Source organism: Cyprinodon variegatus, unplaced genomic scaffold (assembly GCF_000732505.1).
Source record: "Cyprinodon variegatus isolate N-32 unplaced genomic scaffold, C_variegatus-1.0 Scaffold681, whole genome shotgun sequence".
NCBI lineage: Eukaryota > Metazoa > Chordata > Actinopteri > Cyprinodontiformes > Cyprinodontidae > Cyprinodon > Cyprinodon variegatus.
The window spans coordinates 352854-375030 of NW_015151134.1; the positions used below are offsets into that span (position 1 = coordinate 352854).

At 36.9% G+C, this 22177-nt stretch overlaps 1 protein-coding gene across 1 annotated transcript; it reads right to left on the bottom strand.

The window, feature by feature from the left end:
- Positions 1–10026: 10026 nt before the first annotated feature.
- On the bottom strand, positions 10027–22143 carry mvk (mevalonate kinase). The gene is made up of 11 exons (XM_015394330.1): positions 22048–22143; positions 21784–21951; positions 20639–20786; positions 20247–20391; positions 18155–18310; positions 14522–14625; positions 14330–14375; positions 14071–14161; positions 13553–13672; positions 13313–13466; positions 10027–11080 (listed from the first exon to the last, which is right to left on the bottom strand). The coding sequence occupies exons 2-11, from the start codon at positions 21859–21861 to the stop codon at positions 10929–10931; spliced, it is 1194 nt and encodes a 397-aa protein (XP_015249816.1). The 5' UTR covers positions 21862–21951; positions 22048–22143; the 3' UTR covers positions 10027–10928.
- Between the last annotated feature and the right edge of the window lie 34 nt (positions 22144–22177).

A 22177-nucleotide genomic window follows, 5' to 3' on the forward strand; every position in this document is an offset into this window, starting at 1 on the left:
TGAATCGTGATTCGAATCGAATCGTGACTTCTTTGGCAATACCCACCCCTAGTTTACAGTAAAAAATGTTTTGTAAAAGAGGCCGTAGACTTGTAGAAATCTCTTTGCCCGACCAAGCAAATGGCAAGTAGTTATTTTTGCTCATAGACGTTTGTTCTTTTGAAAGCCATTCTGATTTACAATCACTAAATCAAGCTTCCCATACGTCACTCAAAGAGACTGTACCTTAACTACAGAACTTGAGAAAAAGGTTCATGATGCCCCTCTAACTGGAACGTACTGCCACAGTAACCAAAGTGGTGCAGCTTAATTCAGCTGAAAGACTTAAAAACATTTTAGGGACAATAAAAAAAATGGCGCTTGATAATCAGTGATGCTTTTATTTGATCGTGTGTCTCATGCTTTTTTGTGATATTTTCAGTAGGTACTCTTTTGTTTTATAAAATCAGGACTTTCTTAAGGAATTTGTGCTGTAAAAAGAATTATCTATGTAAATGAATGGAAAAAAAATTAAAAATGAAATGCATAATGGACATTTTACATTCATAATTTAATTATATAAATAAAAAACAAGATTTACTACCACTCAGAAGAGTGTTAAGATTTATTACATGTAAAATCAAGCTACAGGCCAACTAAGTTGCTGATTTAGTTTTTTTTTTTTGCCTGTTGATATTAACATACCAATGTTTTATAGAAGCATTAACCACTACATGCTCTAATGACAATGATCCAAATAAACAGTTGGTTTGCTAAATATAAACATCACCACCTGTAACCCTAAGCATGCACTAAAGCACTGCAGAGCTCTGTAGAAAGTTTTCTCCTTTTCACCACGTCGGCTTTTCGAATAATCAAATATGGTGCTCATATTGGGCTCTGTCCTCTTCATCAGCACCAATCACTGAATTCTGAGCGGACTGTCTTTTCTCTCAGGGAATGAAACGACAGAAATAGTCATTTTAATGGAAGAAGAAGTGCTGCAGTGGCTGAAGTGTTATAATTAGCATTCAGAGTGAAAGTAGGATTATGTGACCACAGGCTGGGGGCTTTTAGGTTCTGGCCCAGTGGACACAGAAAGTGGACTCCCCAGGGAGCAAGACATGCTGGGTTTAAGAGAGGTTACTGGACTGTGCTGTCTCTCTGACTCTGAACCACTGGGGACCAGAGCAGAGGCGCCTCATGGTGCACTGAAGCCTGAGTGCCACACCTGAGCTGTCCGTCACGGCCACAAACGCTGACAAAGTGACACTTGACAGGATGGAAGTTGAGGCTGCAAACAGTAGAAGTCAGGACCTGGCTGACAGTGAGGATGAAAGGCGGGCAGATCAAACTCAATAATTTCAATACAAGCGTCTTGTCCTCGTCTCCCTCTTGTCTGCTTGGCTCAGAGTTCACGGCCCCTTGAAATAAATCAGAGTCGTGAAGAGGCTGAACCCATCAATTAGAGTTGTTTGATGAGACTGCGTGTGTGAGTGTTTGTATTAATCAACTGTGTGACAGGCTAAGAAGAGACAGAAGGGAGGGCTGCAGTGCTGGGGGTGCTTTAGGAAGAGCTCTGACAAACAGGCTCTTAAAGATAAATTTCCTAGCCTCCCTCGCTAAACTGAACTGATATCAAATTATGTCCCCCACACAGACAAGCAAACGGAGCAGCTGTGAGCAGAAAAGGCTCACATTGTCAGAACTGTGCAGACAAGATGCAGAGAAACCCAGGACCTTGAAGGAGATGTCACAAGGAGGCCAGAGTCAGCTGCTTGAGTGAGCGATGGTCCACATACTTGCCTGAAAGCATGACATTGCCGAAGGGGGAAAAACACCATTTTATCATTCAGTGCGATTCGCACCCTCTCTCCCTGTCAAACATGCCATATGTCCCCGTCACAGGTCGTCTTGCTGGCTTATCGAGTGTGACAGGGCTATTCACACACTGCTCCCAATCAGACACTATCTCCTGCAGAAAAAAAAAATAAAATCACCACCAAAGCACAGTGACGGGCTGTCAGGCAGAGGGCACCGACCTCCACAGGGCCTGTGACTCTGCCCAGCTTGGTGGGGGGGGAGACCAGGGGTTATGCTGGGAGATACAGTTTCATCGTCGCCAAAAGTGAAGAGTTACTGTATACTCTCACTTTTCTTTGAATACTCTGTTTAAAATGATCCGGATCTGGTCCTCAGAGCTTCCTTTAAAATAACTGATCATGACAAAGACACTAAAAAGAAAACATGGTTCTATATTGGATTGGTTCAAATATTGTAAGACCGTGGCAGCAATGTGTCTTATGGCAATTAAAATTTTGAGCAAAAATGAGCTCAGTTTCTAAAAAACTTTTATACAACACTTAATTGGTACTCCTAGATTAGAGAGTATGTCAACATATCTCACTATTTATATGGCGATAGCACAAAACTATACATTTCTTTGCAGCACAGACCACAGACAAAGGAATCTGGGCGTGACAAACTGGGGTTTTTTGTACATTCTTTTCAGTTCGTAACAACAAAGCACTTTATATGACTAAAAATTACAAGATCAAATACCGTCCAGAGGCCTAGACTGGAAAAGTGTGTTGTGGTGTTCTGTGCTAGATTGTTGCAGACCTTAGCTGACCACAGCCTTGGTGTACCATCCTATTTTGCAGTTATAAATCTAACTAAATAAGGTTCCTATCATAGCCCATGTATTTGATATCTTTGGCGCCCCTCTCAGATCATGGGATATCACGTGTCATACTGTTCTCATCAAACGACCACATTCTTTCACAGTTATTTCACAGTTAAGTGTGTTCATAATGTCAATTAGTGGTTGGCTGAGAATTTTCTTTCTTTGGTTTTGGGTCCCTAAGCCAAAGAAAGTCAACACTGAACCCAAATTATCAAAGATAATGACCACAAAGCAACACAAAGCAGACCTGAATTTTAACATAAACTAAATAAGTCTGCTTCTTTGTTAAAAATGCAGCCAGCTTTAAAACAGGACAAAATAACTGATGCATTCTTCTACTTTTCAACACTTAAATTTTTGTAAGGTTAGTGTTTGAATCAATCAGGCCCCCTGCAGCTGAAATTGTTAAATCATCTATGCCGTGCAACTTCTCAGATTTAATGGTGTGAACCACCTAGATTCTTTAGGTCTCCATGGACCTGTTTACTTAGAGTTACAAAGACCAGACCTAAATAAGGTAGGAATCATAGAATCTTTTCACTCCCATGTTCCCTAAAAACCTCAGACGTACAAAAACTAATGGCTTCTTTGTATCATCACTCAAAAAGGTTTTGCAATTTTTTAAGATTTCACAATTATTCTTTTGCATTACAATTAACTTTTTTTTGCTATATTTATTTTAATTTCTATTTTTTTCTTTAACTTTGTGTGTTTTTTGTTTTCATCTATCTATTGGAAGAGATTCAGTCTTGGTCACCCGTCTAGCTCTGGCTTAGCAGTCTGTCTGTCTGTGATACGGATCATTGTGAATGTGAGGCAGGTTATTTGCAAGACAGGAAACAGGGGAAGTATGTAAACCTCACCTGGGACTTCACACAGGGATCTGCTCACCAGACAATTTTCCTAACCAGTAGACCATACAGGCCCCCTTATGCGTTAAGCCAACTTGTGGATACAAGTAGGGAGAGGCAGAGGTCAGAGAAACCCAGCCATACCTCGCTGCAGACCTTCCTCAGCTTCAGAGTCGACAAATGAACACTTGGGATGCCAGCGAATTTCAGTGGTACTTAGCCGCTTGGCGCCAAACACAATAACGCGGTAGATGCTGAATATATTCTCTAAGTGAGCAATCAGTCTCAAAGTGGGCTGAAAATTGCACTTATCTTCCACATGATGATATGCATAGAGAAATAAATCAGAAAGCTGAAGGTGGAGCTGAGGGACAGTGGTATCACCTGATCTGTTTTAGGTTAAAAAGCAACATGATTTGGAGCCTAAACTTCTGGGGGAAAAGATCCAAAACCACCCTGTTACATTTTTTAAAAAGAGATTTCTGTGAAATGATTGCTAATCTATGCAAAAAAGCAATCAGTGACTCATTCATAATGCATGAGCAACGAGATACCAATTTTGCCACGCTTTCAGATTATTAGATGTTATCACCAATGCTGAAGATGAAATATGAACACACCTACCTGTTCCTTTGTAATTATAAGACTGCAGCAGTCCAGATACAGTGTGCATTTACACTACACAGGAGGGGGGAGGAAAATGTGAAGAAACTTGCATTCAGACAGACCATCAGATTGAACATCCATTACTATCTGACTGCAGATAGGTTTAGATGGGAATATTTGTTCCTAACAGCTTTATGTATCCATTTGGGTCGTGATTTATCAACCTAAAAGCCGCAGTTTTAAGTACATCTGGCTGACATTTTAATGGTCCATCAATCACATCATGTCACGTGACAACATTTTGAGATCATCCTCTTCTGAGCCACTGTGAGGGGGGGTGGGAGGTTGGAATCCGATAAATTGGCTGCAATCCCAGGGAAATTAAGAGAACCTATTTCAAATTCAAAGCGAGTTCATAGTATGAATGTTAGATAAGCAGCTTCTCAAATTAATGCAAATCAAATTTCATTCAGGATGTTTTTGTTTTGCATTATAGAAGCTCATACGCTAAATATATTCCTGTGCCAGTATCTGAGCTCCAGTTGAATGCCAAAAAACAAATCCTGTTTGGATTATTAAAATCATATTTTTTTTCTGTGGAGGCAGAAATTGGGTCTCATATAAAAAGCCCCTGTAAACAAAGCTCAAATTACAAATTTTTTTAGATTAAAAACAACCTCAGGAATACAAAGTTAGAATTAAGAGAATTCTGTTGTAAAGATGTGAAGTTTTTGAAAATAAATACCTTATTTGTTGCAGCTGTATAATACAAGAGTAAAGTCAGAAAAATAGAAAGATCTTTCACTTGATCTGTCATTTGATCCATTGTACTTTTTTGGGGGGTGGGGGGTCCTATAATATTGTTAAGGGGTCTAATGTCCCCTTTATCTCTAAAGCATTTATTTAATCCAGGGGGAGATATTTTGTTTAATTCTTGAACCTCTAAATAAAACCTGTTAAGTAATTTAATGAAAACATTTGTAAATGTTTACTTTTGAAATAAATTTTTTTGAAAACTGTATATGTGTGCAGCTGTAAAGAATAGGACATATTTATTAAGCTTTTTAGTAGAAATATAATATTTCAAAAACATTTCTAAAAAAAAATCAAATCTTTAATATGGTCTAATTTATTCATTCAATGGAAAAACAGAGATCCCACAAGAAGGAATTATCGTCTTTGCAGAATTAAGAATATTTCACTTTTTCTGAATGATTGAATGTTTTTTTTTTTACCAGTTCTAGTAGTACTATTTTTTCACTGTCTTTTTCCTAGTAATGGATACTAAAATGTTTTCCTAAGGTATAAATATGATAAAACACATGCTTTGCTTTTAGTCAGTCTTCCAAATGGGGACAAAAATAGAACACAGCATTTAGAGAAGGCTAATGTGTTCTGTTCTTCATAAATCAAGAAATGACCACTAAAAGACAACAACTCACCTCACCTTTCCCGTATCTACTTTCTGTATAAAAATTATGGAACACAAACAAATTTGACTGGATAAAGGCAAAATCTCACCTGCTTCCAGCTCTTATTGGGAGGATAAGTAATAAAAAAAAAACAATCAGATCTCTCCAAAGCTCACTGAAAACTACTGTACGACTGGCATCTTGGGGTCAATGTCTCCATAACAACCAAATAACCATTAGAAACTTCAAAACTCTAAATAAACAGAGTTTACTGAACTCTATTGTGCTGATCCCAAGTGCAAAACTAAATACAGATGTGGAAAAAGCCCTTATGCCCACTTTCAGGTAAGGAAACATTTTTTTAACGCTATGTGTTTTTCAAAGACACAAGAACCCCACTGGATTTAGGAGTTGTTTTAAAACAATGTAATGAGAAATGTTACAGGAAAGCAGCTATATTAGCGCATAGATTTGATAAGCAGAGGGTGGGGGAACTGTAGCACACTTGTTTTTTCCTTTTGCAAAAGAAAAAATAATTATTCATCTTAAAGTATTAACGTTGCTTAGATTTTCATTGACAGAATATAGTACTATAATAAATGAATTATTTATGTTAAAGTGTTGAAACCTCTTTATCAATGCTACTGCTACCAGCAGTAGGTGGTACATCTGTTCTTCTCATTTAGCCAAAGGACCCCAATGAACCCTTACTTCCCAATTTTAGAGATCTGTTTAACCTCCCATTCAGCAGCTCCCACTGGCACAGAGACTGGCAGCTTTTCTTCCTCTTTGTTTTATTTGGGGGGGGGATCCACACATCTGAATTTTAAAGTGTTAACGTGTCTGAATAGCATGGAAGCCTGGTGAAAAGCAGTGGTAGATCTCATGCTTTTACATTTGGGGAAAATCTGACAAGGGATTTGCTCTTAAAGCGGAGCACAGAGAGGATGAAGGGTGGTATAAAAATCAATGAGGCTTTTCAAAGGTAACATCAAAACCCAGCGCCTTAGCCTGCAATTAAAAAACATAGCCCTGCTGGTGCTGGGAGATGACAGTGTATGTTGCACATGCCCTCAACTCCGTAGGATCAATTCCAGGATCAATACACAGACATGATACAATTCCATAATGGAAACAGGAATGTGGAGGAGTAGTTTCTTTTCAGATATTTACAGTTGTGCAGCTCTGGCGGTTTCTGAGGGATAACAGAAACCCGGCTCCAGACATAACAGATCCTCAAGGTTGAAACCTCACTGTGAATGTTTTGGCTACGTTTAACAGGGGAGGGGGAGACGTTCGACCAAGAATGTTAAAAGCAGAGTCAAAACATGAAGATAGGATAAATGTTTTACTCCCCAACTGAAAACTATGTCATTAATTTACCTAATCAAATGCAATGAAAGAGATCAACAAGTGACATAAATAATAAATATGCTGAGGAAATATTTATCTGGTTGGTAGAGATAAAGGTCGGATCATTAATTAGATTCCAAGTTTTGGATCCAAAACTCTTTCATTTGATGAACTCATCAACAGTCAGTTCTCTGTGGGAACAAACTTCCTTTCATCCATCAGATTAAGGTGAGGCCTTCAGACCAGATTTGTTTTTGTTAACCAGCATTATTATTCAGCATATGCATGAAGGTTTTTTTGTTTTTTTCTTATTTTTTTCATGTAAATTCAAATGAACATGTTTTCAAAAAATTATTACTTCGACTAGAATAGGTCAAATTAAACCTTTATGGACTACAATGAAAAATAACTACCATAATTTTCATCCCTCCGATATGTGATATATATATATATGTCTAATTCTTGCATAAATTAAGTAATAAAACCAAATGAGTGAGAAGTATATGAAATAAAAGATTTTATTTTTTCCAGACCCTGTGAATTTATGGTCTTAAAGGCTTAAGAGCTTTAGTTCAGTTTTGCAGATGTTTGGTCTGGAGAAAACAAGACAACAAAAATTGCTTTAACATTACGACATCCAATGTAAAAAAAATATTTAAAAGTGTCCTTTTCTAATATTTACTGCAGCAGGAATAGATTTATGTTAAATCAGGTCAGCAGAGGTTTACATGAAAATATCTGAAACGGCAAGAACAATACTTGTGTTTCTTTAATAAAAGGTTGAGTTTTGTAATCCCAAAACATCTGGTATTGAATACTTCATACCATCTGCACAGCAGGCTGAACAAGCTCTGTATTCATCTGTATGCATGTATGCCTCACCTCAATCACTGATATTTGTTAATAAATGGAAGAATTTTTAAAATGTTAAGATTCCTTCACGCAATTTTGCAGGTTTTTATGGCTTAATCCTCAAAGAAAGATTGGTCTAGATAATGCAAAAAAAAAAAACTAATGAAAGACATTTTAAAACAAGTAGAAATTAACCACAAGGAACAATTTAGAGTTATTTTAAGATTATAACTTACTGGAACACCTGCTCCGCTGCAGCCTCCAAGTGTGATTGGATTTGAAAAGTTGAAATACCACAGAGCTGCCTTTGATTTATTTCATTTTTAAAATTTTGCAATATAAAATTAGCTACAATAAGTTTTAGAGATCCAAACAAATCAAAGTAAAAACCTGGAGAAAAGGTCATTTTAATATTTCTCAAATTACCTTTGCAAAGGTGGCAGTTTATATAGGAAATACTAGAGGTCACTTTGGTTTGAGGTGTCAGGTGGTATTTCCCATTTACATAGACGAAAGAATATTCCTGTTTTGAATCCTGGGTGTAGTGTGTCTGGGCAGTGTTACTTCAACCGTCTGAAAACAGACATACTATCAACCAGAAATCTGAACCTGAACTGGACAAATTAACATTTTCATTATTTGTTTTCCCTCATCACCGTAAAATATCTCAATACATTTTATCCCTTTTCCATCTATAACGAAAAGTGAACCTAAAATACCTTTTTTTGACACAAGGTGAGGAGATTCTGACCTGAAACTTATTTTAGAAATATAAAATAACCCCTTCCCGTAGTCATACATGAATTTACTTTCATGCCTCATCTTAAATTAGAAGATCTTTCAGTAATTTTTGGACGCTTTTTATATTTCATACCATGAATAAGCTTGTTGATTCTGAATTTATTGCAAAAATTTCTGAAGTGATCAGGCTTTATCTGTGAAAACCTCTAGACGGATAGATGGCTAATGGCTGCATGGTCAGACAGATGGATAAATGAGTAAATGTAACACTTAAAAACTAGAATCATATATGCATACTTATCCTGAAACATAGAATACTAAAGCTAAATCTCAGACGTCTCGGAGTCTGTGGAGGAACCTTGTAAAAGGAATTCTGTGACACTATCCTCACACCCTGCTGGCTAAATCGGACCCCTGCTTGCGACACTGGCCGCCCACCCCCTACTTAGCAAAGGGCAAATAGCCCCAGGAGGATCATCAAATTCATGATGACAGAGAAAGGCTCATGTTGGCTGAGGCTCCGTCATTGTGTTCCTATGAAAAACGAGAGGGACGATTGCTTAAATATCCCCCCGCTGGGGCCCCTTCCTCATCCGTCGCTGACACAGATATGAAATAAGAAATAAAAAACAGGCACTTACCATAATAACACCAAGAGACTAATGCTGAATGTGAATGCAGATGCACACACACCACCTATGGAGCTGTACACTGGAATCCCCATTAGCAAAACCACCGGACATCAGTTTCATGATATCTTGTCAGCCAGGTCTAATTCTGCATTCAGGCTTAATGGCTCCTGACAAGTCTCTCACCAGTTGACAGGGGACCAGAGGGAATGTGCCACAGTGAGCAAGACCACTCAGCAAATTCACATTTAGCATTTCATTCCTCTTGCTTGGACTAAATGAATTATTCATCCTGGTTTCGTTTCCACAGATTTATACAGACAAAACTCTCTCAAACACTCAAATCTTAAATGAATTTTTTTACATACCACTCTCCTCACCCTCCCCCAGTGTGAGGGTAGCTCACCGTTCCTACTGTATCTCTGAAAATCTGGCATTCTGACTTCTTATCCTTGACCCCCTTTTCTCACCCCCTCGGTTATCTGAAATAATCCCGGGCCCTCCTTAGATTCTATTCATCAGAGCAGAAAGAAGCCGGCACTGACACTGATACATGAAAAAAAATACCATCTGTGCCTCAGTCGGGTAAAAGGACTGACAGAAAAAGACAGAAACTATAAAAAGGGCTTCAAATAAAACTGACTTCATTGTGTCCCCTTTTGTCCACCCCCCCATTCTACCTTACCGCCCTCCTCAATGCCATTTCAATTGAAAAAAAATGTAGTGGTAATTAAATTCCAGCAGGGGTTGGGGGCAACTGTGCAGCAAGCAGAGAGGGGAGCAGCCCTGACATAAAGATGACACAATTCAAGGGGACAGAGGGGGCAGAAGCAGACAAGGGGTGGGTGTCGGGGTGCGTTTTTGTGACAAACTCAGTTTATTCACATACCATGTCAGATTTGGACTCTTCAGTCTTCACATTTAGAAAATAAAAAACGCAAAATCTGAAATGGTAAACAACCTCATCCAATTCCCACAATGACCTTTTCCCCAAATCAGGGGGTGTTCCAGACAGATCAGTCCTCTGCATCTGCGCCATTTGCAGCATATTTTGCAATGCTTAGGAGGATGAACGATTAAGTGGAGGAGAATTTGGAAAAGCTGTAGTGTGTCTGTCAGCACAAATGTGTAACTCAGAGGGACGCTGTTTGTTGTTTATTCAAAGCACAGTGATGCTAATCCACATCCTCCAGAGAGGCCCCGCACGCCTGCTGTCCTCCTTTCTCCAACCTTCATTAGCAAAACAACACAACCTGTTAGTCTTTAACTGAAAAGATAAAACAGCCAAAAGAGTTGGTATCTGCAGGTTTTACTTGAAAATAAAACCGAACATAAATACAACCATATTTTTTGGACAAGTTGTTTATATTTATTCTTCAATGCATCAATTATCTGAATAAATGCCTTGTTTGGATTTACAAACATTCTTGTAGCTTTCACACAAAATAAAAAATCAAGGTCATTAAAGCAGATTTTTTTTAAAATTCAGAATTCCCAATTTAATATTAAACTAATCTATCTAAATATTAGTTTCAGACCTTTTCCTGATTTATAAAAAAAAAAAAAAACATTTCTACCACTCTGCTGCCCTCTAGTGTTAGGCTACAGTTCTACATATGATTGTGCAAAGTTAAAAAAAAAAAAACTTAAAAAACAATTAAAATTCAGTCAATACAATTGATTGTAAACAATGTTTTTGTTTTCTTTACTTGGGTAATCTCAAGCGACATAATTAGTTCAGTATATCACAGCTTTTCAGGCATCAAATAAAAGTCCAACAGTGTATGAATCAATTTTTGTTCTCAGCAACCAGTAGGCCTCAATACCGATTTAAAACCTCCAGAATTTCCTCTTTAACAGAGAAGGGGAAGTGCTGCTGCACACCTGGTCCACCAATACTTGTTTCCCAGCAGTCAAAGCCACAGTCTCTCAGGTCCTTCACCGTACCCTGGACAGTCACTAAATCAGTCTCTACAAAAAAATATCAAACATACAGATTTCAATAAACAAGAAAAGTCAGACTGAGATGAGTCTGTGAGAGCGTGAGGTTTTATGGAAAACATCAGTGAAAGAACAGCATGAAGACCAAGGAACACAGCAGGTCGAACCAAAGGTTGGTTGTAAAAAAAATAATCTAAGCTTATTTGTGTTCAAACAAAGACCTCAAGAAGTATGAAACAACAATAGATCAAACGATTCCAAAAGAAGCCAAGATCCTGGAGGAATTGCTGACATTCCTCAAGTGGAAAATATGAAAATATTTAATTCTAACTTGTGTGCAGATCAAGAAAGACACTGAGAATTTCATCAAAATATATATTAAACCACAGGTGAAGACCAGTGGAAAAGCTTGTAAAAACACATTTTAAAAAAAACCTTAATATTTTAAAAATATTAGATTGCATCCTTTGCTTTTAGAGGTAGAGATCAAATAAAATGAACACATTTTTCCTGGAGCTTGATCATAACGAGCCTCAGAGCAGGCAGATAACAGAAGGTTTAAAATAGCTGCAATTCAAAAACAAAAGAATGAGAAGAAAAACTATTTGGTAATGTATTTAGGACATTTAGAACTTATTAAAATTCCACACGCTGCAGGCATAAACAAAGACTAAACACTCGTTCTGATTGGTTGGGTATATTACCTGAATGAGAACACATATGTAAGCGTTCACACTCACACTCTGCTCTCAATAATACTTCTCATTGTGAATTGTCTTTATATTTCTTATTTCTGAGAGAAGAATCTGGGGGAGCATTTGAGGAAAGAATACCATTCAAAATCAGGAGTTTTCGGTCATTTAAAACAATCAAACTGAATTTATTATTAAGAGGTGTAAAGGGGTAACAGGCTGCATAAAAGTGATGATGAAAAAAACATGGACATTTTGTTTTATTTTCAAGGCTGGCTTTAGAAACCCAAAGTATGGACATATATTTTTTTTGTGCATGGTTGTCTTAGGGGAAAAAAAAACAACCTCCCGTAATATTAGCACTGAAGTAAATCGATAAAGATTTGGGCTCATCTTGCAGCCAAGGGCAGAAAGAATGTTTATTTAGAAAATGTAAGAAGGAATTCAATTAAAAAAATACCAGGAAATTTGGAAAAATGAAAACTTTGCAACTTCTAAAATTACAAGCATACTTTCAAATCTACAATATCAAAAGGCACGACACCAATGTCTTGCAATAGCCTTCTTGGTTACCTTGAACATTTTTTTATCTTAATTTCTTTTTTTGTTGCTGTGAATCAGTAGAAAATAACAAAACTTGAAGAATCAAATCTAGGGCTTGATTACCATTTTGATCTGTATTATGTTTGAATCTAAATAATTAAAATGACATATTCTAAAGCCAGGGCTAAAATTTTTATTTGGTTTTTAAAGCAGCTACGTAATTTAACAAAAAATAGCTTTTATATCGCCCTCTTTTTTTTTTTTTTTTTCTAACAGTATATGGAATTGATGTTCGGCCTCTTATTGCTGACCCAGAAAAAAATGACAGTGCAAGCACAGAACAAAGTGGAGTAGGTCAAGTTTTCCCAGGGATGAGGACAGATCACATCCATGACAGCTTTTGCAGGGAGTCAACAGCCAGACCACATTAGCTATTGCGGGCATTATATTCTAGCATTAAGCTTTTCAGAAAATTAGTTATCTTTTATAACCATACATTGAAAAAAAAAGTGATTTCTTCAGATGGAATGATTGAGTAAATCAATAACTTATGCCTCCATCTTATTTACTGATTTAATTGGATGCAGCAGTGAGTGATGTTTTATGGCCAGATAACAAGCTGTTATAGAGAACAAACATTTGACAAACTTATAGACTGTATACTGTATAACAAGCACAATATTTGCTAGATTAAAGTTTGGTTAAATATTCACAAGAAACTAGATGGATTGCATAGAACGAAATGGAGACTTTCATGTAAAGTAAGCTAACGTATAAACAGAAATGGGAGTTAAAACGCTTTGGCTACTTTCATCTTCGTTCTTGAGCAGACTTTAATTTTTCACTCCTTTATATTTCAATATCTTTGTGGACAACTGAGAAGTGAATTTTGTAAAAACTTGGACCATCTAAAATGAGCTGTTATGACAGACAGACAGACAGACAGACAGACAGACAGATAGATAGATAATGGTGACAGAATATGGATGGATAGATAAATAAATAAATAAACTATTTGGTAAATCACCTGGTCTCAGGAGCGTAATGCCACAGCCTCCTCCACCTGCTCCTGTAAGCTTGCTATGAAGCCCTCTGGCAGCTGTAACCTTGCACAATATGTCTAAAGAAGGATGTCCTACACCCATCACATTCAGATGATGTTGGTTGATGTCAATCAGCTCCTATGGAAATTCTACAATCTTAGAAAAAAATACAGGCAATCGAATGATGACTGAATAAAAACATATTAGCAAAAAGGAAAAAGCACCTCTAAAATATTATAGTGCTCTCCTGTGATAGGCTCACAAGTCATCTCTGTTAGGACTTTTTCACAGGTGCAGGAAATGGCATCAACTGAATCCAGTACAGGAATCATGATAGAAGGAAACTGCAGGAGAGGAAGAACCAAAAAAAAAGACCAACAACACAGATTATACCTTTTGCAAAAAAGCTCTTTCAAAAGAAACATTTTGATGTGTTTAAAATGATGAAATACAAAGGCAATGACAGCACACAGGCAGCCTATTTGGCACATTAGCCTCTGATTGTGTCCAATATTGGCACAACACCGGCAAGCCCAATCTCTGTCCGGGGTGGAAAGCTGCACACCTGCTGGTGTCACCAAGGCAACGGCGCACAGGGGTGCTGGCTAAGAGTTTAATTTTAATGTTTTATGGAGGCACTCAACCCCATGCCCCGGAGTATCGGCCACGCAAAAGCACTGCCTATTATATTAATTATAGTGTCGGCAAGTAACACACAGGGGAGGGAAAAACCATTTAGTACCTTGTTAATTTTGTCCTTCACCCTAGCAACGAGTACCTTGGTGCTCCGTGGTACTTTGGTGTTGGTGAGGAGGATTCTTAAGAGCGGCACCCTGGCAGTCAGAGAGATCAGAGAGAATCACAGTGTTCAGTCGTCTACTGCTGAGGGGATGGGGGTGGGGTGGGGAGGTTCACAGACAAAGCTTGATTTCTGCTACAAAAAATGTATGATTTTCAAAAGGATTATTAATCAAAGAAAACAATAAACACGGTATCAGTACCTGCTCAGGGGTATTATCTTTCCAGCTAGAAATCTCAGCATACCACCTACATAAAAAAAAAAGAAATCAGCAGGTGGTTATATGCTGGTCTGTGAAGTGGTTGTAAAATATTAATAGTGTTTCTATTGAACAGAAGGGAGGAGGGGTAATGTGAAGTGTCACATGTTAGGTTTGACCCTTTTTTTGTCTCACCCCATGTTCCTACTGCGTTGTCTACTCCTGAGGGATTTCCATGGATGATCTTCTCCCCTTGAAAGGCCCAACTGTTGATGAGCTCCAGATCCTCTTGACACCATCTGCAGTCAGTTCACAACAACACAGGCTACAGTTAAACAAGAGATCCACAGGTTAACATTTGTGTGTTTAATCAAATAATTACAGAAACATTGCTTGCAATGGGATGTGTTAGACATTAGCTTTCAGATTAAGCTCAAATAAGTACTTGCAAATATGCAGTTTTCAAATGTCTGTTTGATTTATTAGTGGGATAAAGAATTTAAAATATAGTCCCAATGTGAAAATAACTATAATCAATCATAGTTTTTGAGCAGCTTGGTTAAATTTCAAAAGCCACATCAAGCCTGAAATACTCCCTTACCTGTAGAATCAAGAACTCACTTAATAGGACTTAACCATGCAACACAAAGTAGGCCAAAAGATTGTCAACAAGAAATAAGGTCATTGATATCTATCAGTTTGGATAAGGCTAGAAAGCTATTTTTAAGCAAACATCAATTTGCAGATAAAGAAAATGCAGAACAGTGCTGAACTTCCTATTTGACGTAAACATGCTCCTTTCTGGTTAAACAGATATGATTGATCTGTGAAATGTAATTGTTCCCTGTATGTATGATGGCAAATAAAAATCGTATGCAACTGTTGTGAGTTGGGAAAATTAACGACCATTTTGGTTGTATGCAGATTTGAAATGTATATACATATAAATGTGTATACATATAATTTCAAATATAATATTACAAATTTCCATTTCATAAGATCAAACTTGTCACTCCAGGCAGCAAAAATGTTCATGTACAGTATGGTTCTGGCACACATCACCTACTGTCTTACAACCTGGTCACAGGCAAATAAAACCTCACTAAAACCTTTAGAATCTCTTTACAAACAGACAATAAAAATTTGGGATCAAAAAAAAAAAAAAAAACATAAAAATATCACCATTGTGACATTTTACTAAAACATAAGCTTCTAAGCTAGGAAAACTTCATCAAGTATGAAAACCTCTGTCTGTTTTACAAAATAATCCATGGTCTGTCATCTCCTCCACTCAGTCAGTTTGTGAAAATCAGAAACACGCCAACAGTAACATGAGGGTCGGCTAGAGGAGACTGTTGCTCCTCTGCGTAAAAGTGCTTTTAGTCAAAGAGCCTTTGCTGTTTCAGCATTGCAGGAATGGAACTCTGTCCCTCAGAACACCAGAGAACTTACAACATACACTATTTTCAAAGAGCATCTAAAAAATTGTCTCATAACACATCAGTCATGTCAGCATTAGTTGAATGTCTTTCATTAACAAGCCATGCTGCCACTTGTGTCTCTGCTGTGTGTATGTATATATGTATGTATAATATGTATATACATAGTTTAAATTTTTCTATTCTATTTTATGAACCTCTGTAGTCCAGCGAACACTTATTCTGTATTTTTAAATCAGCTTTGAGGTGTTATAGCTGTTTTTATTTATTTTTATATTTGTATTTTTCATTGTAGAATGCTTACTGTTTTTAGGTAGACAATTTTAAGATCTGTCCAGGGACAACAGATGAAAAATAGCCTTTTGGCTAATTCTGGTGCATTTGCAGGAATGCTTTTTAATTAACACTGTGCCTGTCAAATAAATAAATAAAAACAAAAATTTAATATATTGTGAATTGTGAAGATTGTTTTAGTTTTATATAACTTTATATTGCATTTCCTTGTAATTGTCTCCAGGGAGAATTAGAAAAAGGAGCATTGGCTGCGGCTAATGGAGCTCCAAATACATTAACCAACAATAACGAAAAAAAACATTCCTTGAAGTTGCTGACCTACCAAAATAACTTGAAGAGCACATTGATCACCCATCTAGGGGGTCATAGAAGAACCCACTACAACAACTAAAGGTCAGAGTTCATTATTAAAAAATGAAGAAATACACCAGACAAAATGGCCACCATTGGAGAGTTCTTGGGGCAAACACCACTGCTGGTCACCTGGTATTAAACTACTGCTTGATTCAGGGTCTGGAGCGAATTTGATGCTTTAGGATGAAGAAAACTTGCTGTAATTATTTTGGAACCATGAATCCTGTTGTCTAGGAGAAACTTCTATAGCAGAATTTGTTTTGCGTTATGTCAATTTGTAATCCAACAGGCTGGTAAAACATTCTTGAAAAGTCTCATTGCCATTCATCACAAATGCTTGATGTCAGTATTTATTTGTTCCCAAAACAAGTCATTCAGTTTGAGTGAAAATGTATTGTTTTCTTTGGGTTAGGTTGGTTTGGGTAGCTCCTTTGCTCTTAATTAATTCCATCACTATTTAAAAAGTGTCTTACGGATTCCAGAACTTCTCTTTGCAAAACAGATTTTCTTTATATGTTTGATATTAAAACTTGCTTTATGATAAGCATGGACGGTTCTAGAGAGGGACCAAAAGGGAGCCAGTGCCCCTGTAAAACTGGCCCTGGCCCCCATTATGGACCCTATACTGAAGATTTAAAACTAAATATATTCCTTATTATGATACGTGCTGGCTAATTATTTGTAGGCAGTTATTTATGAAAGTGTGGAACTTTGAGCTTCAGCCATATTGAGACAGGATCACAGTTTTGATCTAATATATCTGAGGATTTCAGAGCCGGAAATATAGATCAAACGAGGAATTATTGGCCTGTTTTTTTATTTCTTTTTTTTTTTCCTGCGCCCCCATAAAAAAAGGACCCATATTAGATTTGGCCTACAACCAACACTGATGATACGAAACATGCACATATGATAAAATAGGAATAAATCTGTGAAGGGGAAATGATTTGCTGAAACAAACAGACCTTAATAATCCTGTTTATTCCATGATTCAGTTAGTGTTTCTGTTTAACAAGATGATGATCAGATTTTAAGATATTTTCCAAAAAAATACAAGGATATTTAAATGTTATTAAACAAAACCGGGAAGTGATGAGTACACTGAAAAAACAATTATGGAACCATTTTGGGAATTTACTTAATTATCTTTAGTAACTTTAACACAATAGTTTCATATTAGCAGGGTAGGACATAAAACAATTGTGTTAAAGTAATTAAATATGATTAAGTAAATGCCAAAAGCGGATGCATTCATTTTTTTCAGTGTAGCGACTCATGCACGGTTTGCTTTCTGCAAAGCTGATGTACTAAGTTTAAAAAAATTGTTTGAAAATATCTGAGGCATTAAACAGTGTTGCATTTACACACAGGCAATGTTCAGATTGTAACTACAGTGCTGACGGGAACAAGTGAAGCATTCATGCCTGGGTGTGCCATTACTGGTCAAAATGTTTCATTTGAACATAATGCAACAAAGTTTACTGAAAGTTTTAATCTTTGTAAAAGCAAAATTAATCAAAGTAAAAACTGGAACACCTGCTCCCTTCAGTTACAAAACATTTGCATAAAGAAGCAACTAAATGCAAACCATCCAGGCCTTACTTTCATTATACACCCCATGCACAACTTACACCATGCCTCTACATCAAACTAGTTACAATGGTTACGGGGAAAAAAAAAAAAAAAAAAAAACAGGAACTAATTGTTCAATACATAGAAAAACTCCAGACCTCGTTTTTACCTGCCAGTCTGCTCCCCGTCTTTGAGAGGAGCGGGAATCTTTCCACTCACACAGAGAAGAGCTGCAGCTAAACACACTGAGTATGCAGCACTTGAGCCCAGCCCTGCACCGGTCGGCAGCTCTGACCACACAGACACCGTCAGACTGGGCATCTCTCTGAAAACACAACCGGAAATAATAATTGAAGGGCTAGATTTGAAAAAACAAAGAAAACAAAACAAAAAGGAAAGGTTAAAGAGGTTACAATATCAGTAACAGTCAGACTGTATTTCAATGGTACAATGATAATGCAGTAAGCATTGGAATAATTCTGTTATTTCAGAGTTGTTGCTTTTAGGCAGAGGGAGAAACACTCTAAACTAATTGTCCTGTTCTGCTCTCAAGGGGAAAACTCATCCAGACTTGTTAAAATGTGCAGTGTGGCCCAGTGTCTGACTCTCATTAGTAGCCATCTTGTCAGAAATCCTTCACCTCCCTCTGACACAGCAGCACTGTGTCAGTGCCGATTAAACCCTACAACAACCTGCAGTTCTTATGTTCCCGACCATCTTCCCCGCTCACAGCAGCTGGGGCCGCAGTGTCTGTAAATCTGTCTCTCTTTAGCACCTTAACCTTAAAGAAGAGGGTTCTAATTCATCCAGTTAACCTGCCCACATCAGTAAGGACATTCATTATCATATTAACGTTGGAGAGTAAGGAGGGAAAAACTGCAGACCTGCACAAGTGTTAGATCTGAAACAGAAATATAATATGGGAAAAAGTTTAGCATTTCTGTCACTTGTTAAAGTTAACCTTATATATTATAAAGATTAACTACTGAGTAAAATATTTCAATACTTTATAAATTATAATTTAGCTGATTTTACTCATGAAAAACCTGTCTTGGTTTCATAAACCTCTACATAGTCAGTGGGCTTCAGCACGCTAAACCAGAAGTTTCCAAATTTTCCATACCATGGCCTCCTAAACCATATTAGCTTCTTTTCTTCATTATTCAATAACAATTACATTTGTTTAACGTAAGAACATTACTAGCATGTATTCAATACCGTATTATATTCCCACTACTTAACAAACTTTTAAACAGGGTTTTTAAGATAAGGACAGAATAAAAGAAAATTCAACATTTCAAATGTTTTTGTAAACAGAGGGTTGGTTTTGTCTACCAGCTCCACACATGTCCAAGTGAAGATGCAGTTTTGCTTTTAGTATTTATAAAGTTAAACTAGGCACAAACAAATAAATCATTTCAAAAAGGAAAAAGTATTTACTACCCAATTAGCCAGTTCTTTCATACATAGTTAGGAATAGGAAGAGCTTTGAAGTTTAATTTAAAATTCCCTAAAATTATTATCTGCTATGATGTATTATTAAGGAATATATTTAATAACAAGGATTAGAAAATAATATTATTTAAAAATCTATATAAATCTTTTTATTTTTGTGGGGTTTTTCCAAAAATTTACTTTAACTTTCTGAGACTACGCTTGCTCCCCCTGGTGGACCCTGCTTAGAAAACCACTGGGCTCAACATCAATCAAGAAGAGTAATGATTGGATAGACATCCAGATGACAGCCCTTAGCAGCTTCCATTAAGAGTGTTTGCCACAAAAGGTTAGTGTAACAGAAGCTGGTTAATATGAAAGTGCTATATCCAGGCAATTCTAAAAAAAAAAAAAAAAAAAAAAGGATCTGTTTGCATGATTGCTGCAGATTCTACGGCTGCCAAATACTCCTCCTGCCAAACATTCTGTCCACCCTCCTTCACTATTATAAATAAATACAGAGAACAAATAGGGAGGACGGTGAACTTGTATAAAATGTTTCCTTTGACAAAAGACACAATCGGGAGCTAAGAAAAAGTGGATGTCCTTGGAACATTTCACCCTTGCAGATAATAAAAGCTTCAAATCATCACATTTTCCCTGCGGATACAGAGCATGGACATCTGCAACTCAGCCTTTCTTGGTGGCCTCTGCCTTTCTTGTCAATGGCAGGTATAAATTAAAGTAGAAAAAGAACAGGGTGAATTTTATGGGCCAGATTTACATAAAATGTGGAATTTATCTGAAGCACACAGGAAATACTTCACCCTGATCCAAAAAGTGATAGGTAGATGTAGAGGAAGGCTAAGGTGGCTGTAGTACTGCTGTCCAAATTTCCATTGTTCACACCCATAAATTCACGCAGTTTCTTCACTAGTTCAGGATCCAGACGTTGTACCTCTTCTTTTTTATCTGTTAAGAATATTTTGAAAAACAGAAGAATTTATTTAATCTCTGAGGTGTAGGAAACAGACACACATCATGTTTAGTAGTACATTTCTTCTTTAAAATGCTGGTAACTAGCATAATGTTTTCACAACCAAATATGGCTTAAAATATCCATGAAGGAATAAACTGTGAACAATCACCGTATGTTTATGAAAGCAATAATTGCTCTAATGTGTCTGATAATGTGTCAGTGTGCTGCATCATTTCTTACCACTAAAACAGGGGATCAGCTGCTTTAGTTCGGAGAGCTCCCAGCTGACGAAGGTCTCGATATTAGGTAGGTTAATGGAAACTTTGCCATCATCTTTCGCCTTCAATTGCAAATATGTTCTCAGGTTTAAACTTACAGCAAGAGCCACCTGCAACATGACAATACATGTCAATTAATTCTTTGTTAGGTTCTACCATTACCATTTCATCCCTTCTTACCTAAATTTAATACCTATTTACTTACCTTCTTGTAAAAATCCTTATGTTTCCCATTGCCTAAGTATGGTTATATGAACAATCTAACCCAATTTACTGATGTTTTAAATCCAAGATATTTACTGGAACTCAATTGATTTTTTTTTTTTTCAAAGACTAGAAACAAATCAACAAAGGCATTTTTCCTGCATTTTACACAGCAAATTGATTGATTGACTTTTTTGATCTCACAGTGGAAAAATTTACTTGTTACATCAGCTCAAATAGTCAAAAAGAAGAAGGTACCATAGGAAAAAAAGCTGCATGGAGGTATATAAAGTATGTACAGCAGGTCCATATATATATATTTAACAGCTTATTTTTTTTTTTTTTTTTTAAGCAGGATTATTATATAGGGTTATTGCACAGGGTATTTGTATAGATGGGTATTTATCTATATAACTATTGCACTGGGTATCAAATATAAAGAAACAGGTTATTGCAAAGTAATTAGTAATTGACATACAATGCACAAGTTATTTTCGTTGTAGTATATACCAAATGATGTCATTTTGTAGGCCTACTCTATGTGAAAGATTTAAAGCGATGATAACTATTAGGTGTGATCACACAGACTGCCAAATTACATTTTCCCATCAGGGTTGGGCCATCCACCTAACTAAGCTCCACTCCTATATTATTTCAATGTTCAACTTTTGCAGAAGTTTCTGTTAATTTTTTCAACAAAACACCTGAAAGACTGCAGCTTGAAAAAGCCAAATGTCCTGATGACTATAGCTGAAAATCATACTGAAATTGTGTAGGACAATTTTCATTAAAAAACATTTTACTCTAGGCATAAACAAGAAACCACAAGGCTAAAAAGGTGTCCCTTCTTTAAAGCTTAGCGGCCTTTATTATGGTAGAAATTTAAATGAGTGTTAACATTACCTTCCCGTGAACAACAGCATGTTCTCCGTGTAGGATCGCTTTCCCGGGGGCAGAAATCAGACAGTCCCTCACCTGCATCTTCCTGCTGGTTTCCAGGCTGTGAAGCCTTTCCAAGTTCAGCTGTTCACTCAAAGTGTCACACTGACAGGCTTAGCTGTCGATAATCCGCTGAGGTAGCAGAAACAGGGCAGCAGTTTAAACCCACAGAACGTGCTTTTAATTCACAGACATCCGATTATAAGTATCAAACATTTAAATACTCACGACTGTGATTAAATCTAACTCTAAGGCTCTGTACACCCCCAGCTGATAAACAGTTTACACAGAGCTACATGCTCTACTCTACCTCCATCCCCAGCATCCAATCATTGTAGCTGCTACTTCAACACATTCC

Coding starts and splice junctions, on each gene's coding strand:
- mvk (XM_015394330.1), bottom strand. CDS start 21,861: ATGCAGGTGAGGGACTGTCTGATTTCTGCCCCCGGGAAAGCGATCCTA. Junction 20,787..21,783: donor ATGCTGTTGTTCACGGGAAG/GTAATGTTAACA, acceptor GTCATGTTGCAG/GTGGCTCTTGCTGTAAGTTT. Junction 14,626..18,154: donor GACGGGGAGCAGACTGGCAG/GTAAAAACGAGG, acceptor AACTGACTGCAG/ATGGTGTCAAGAGGATCTGG.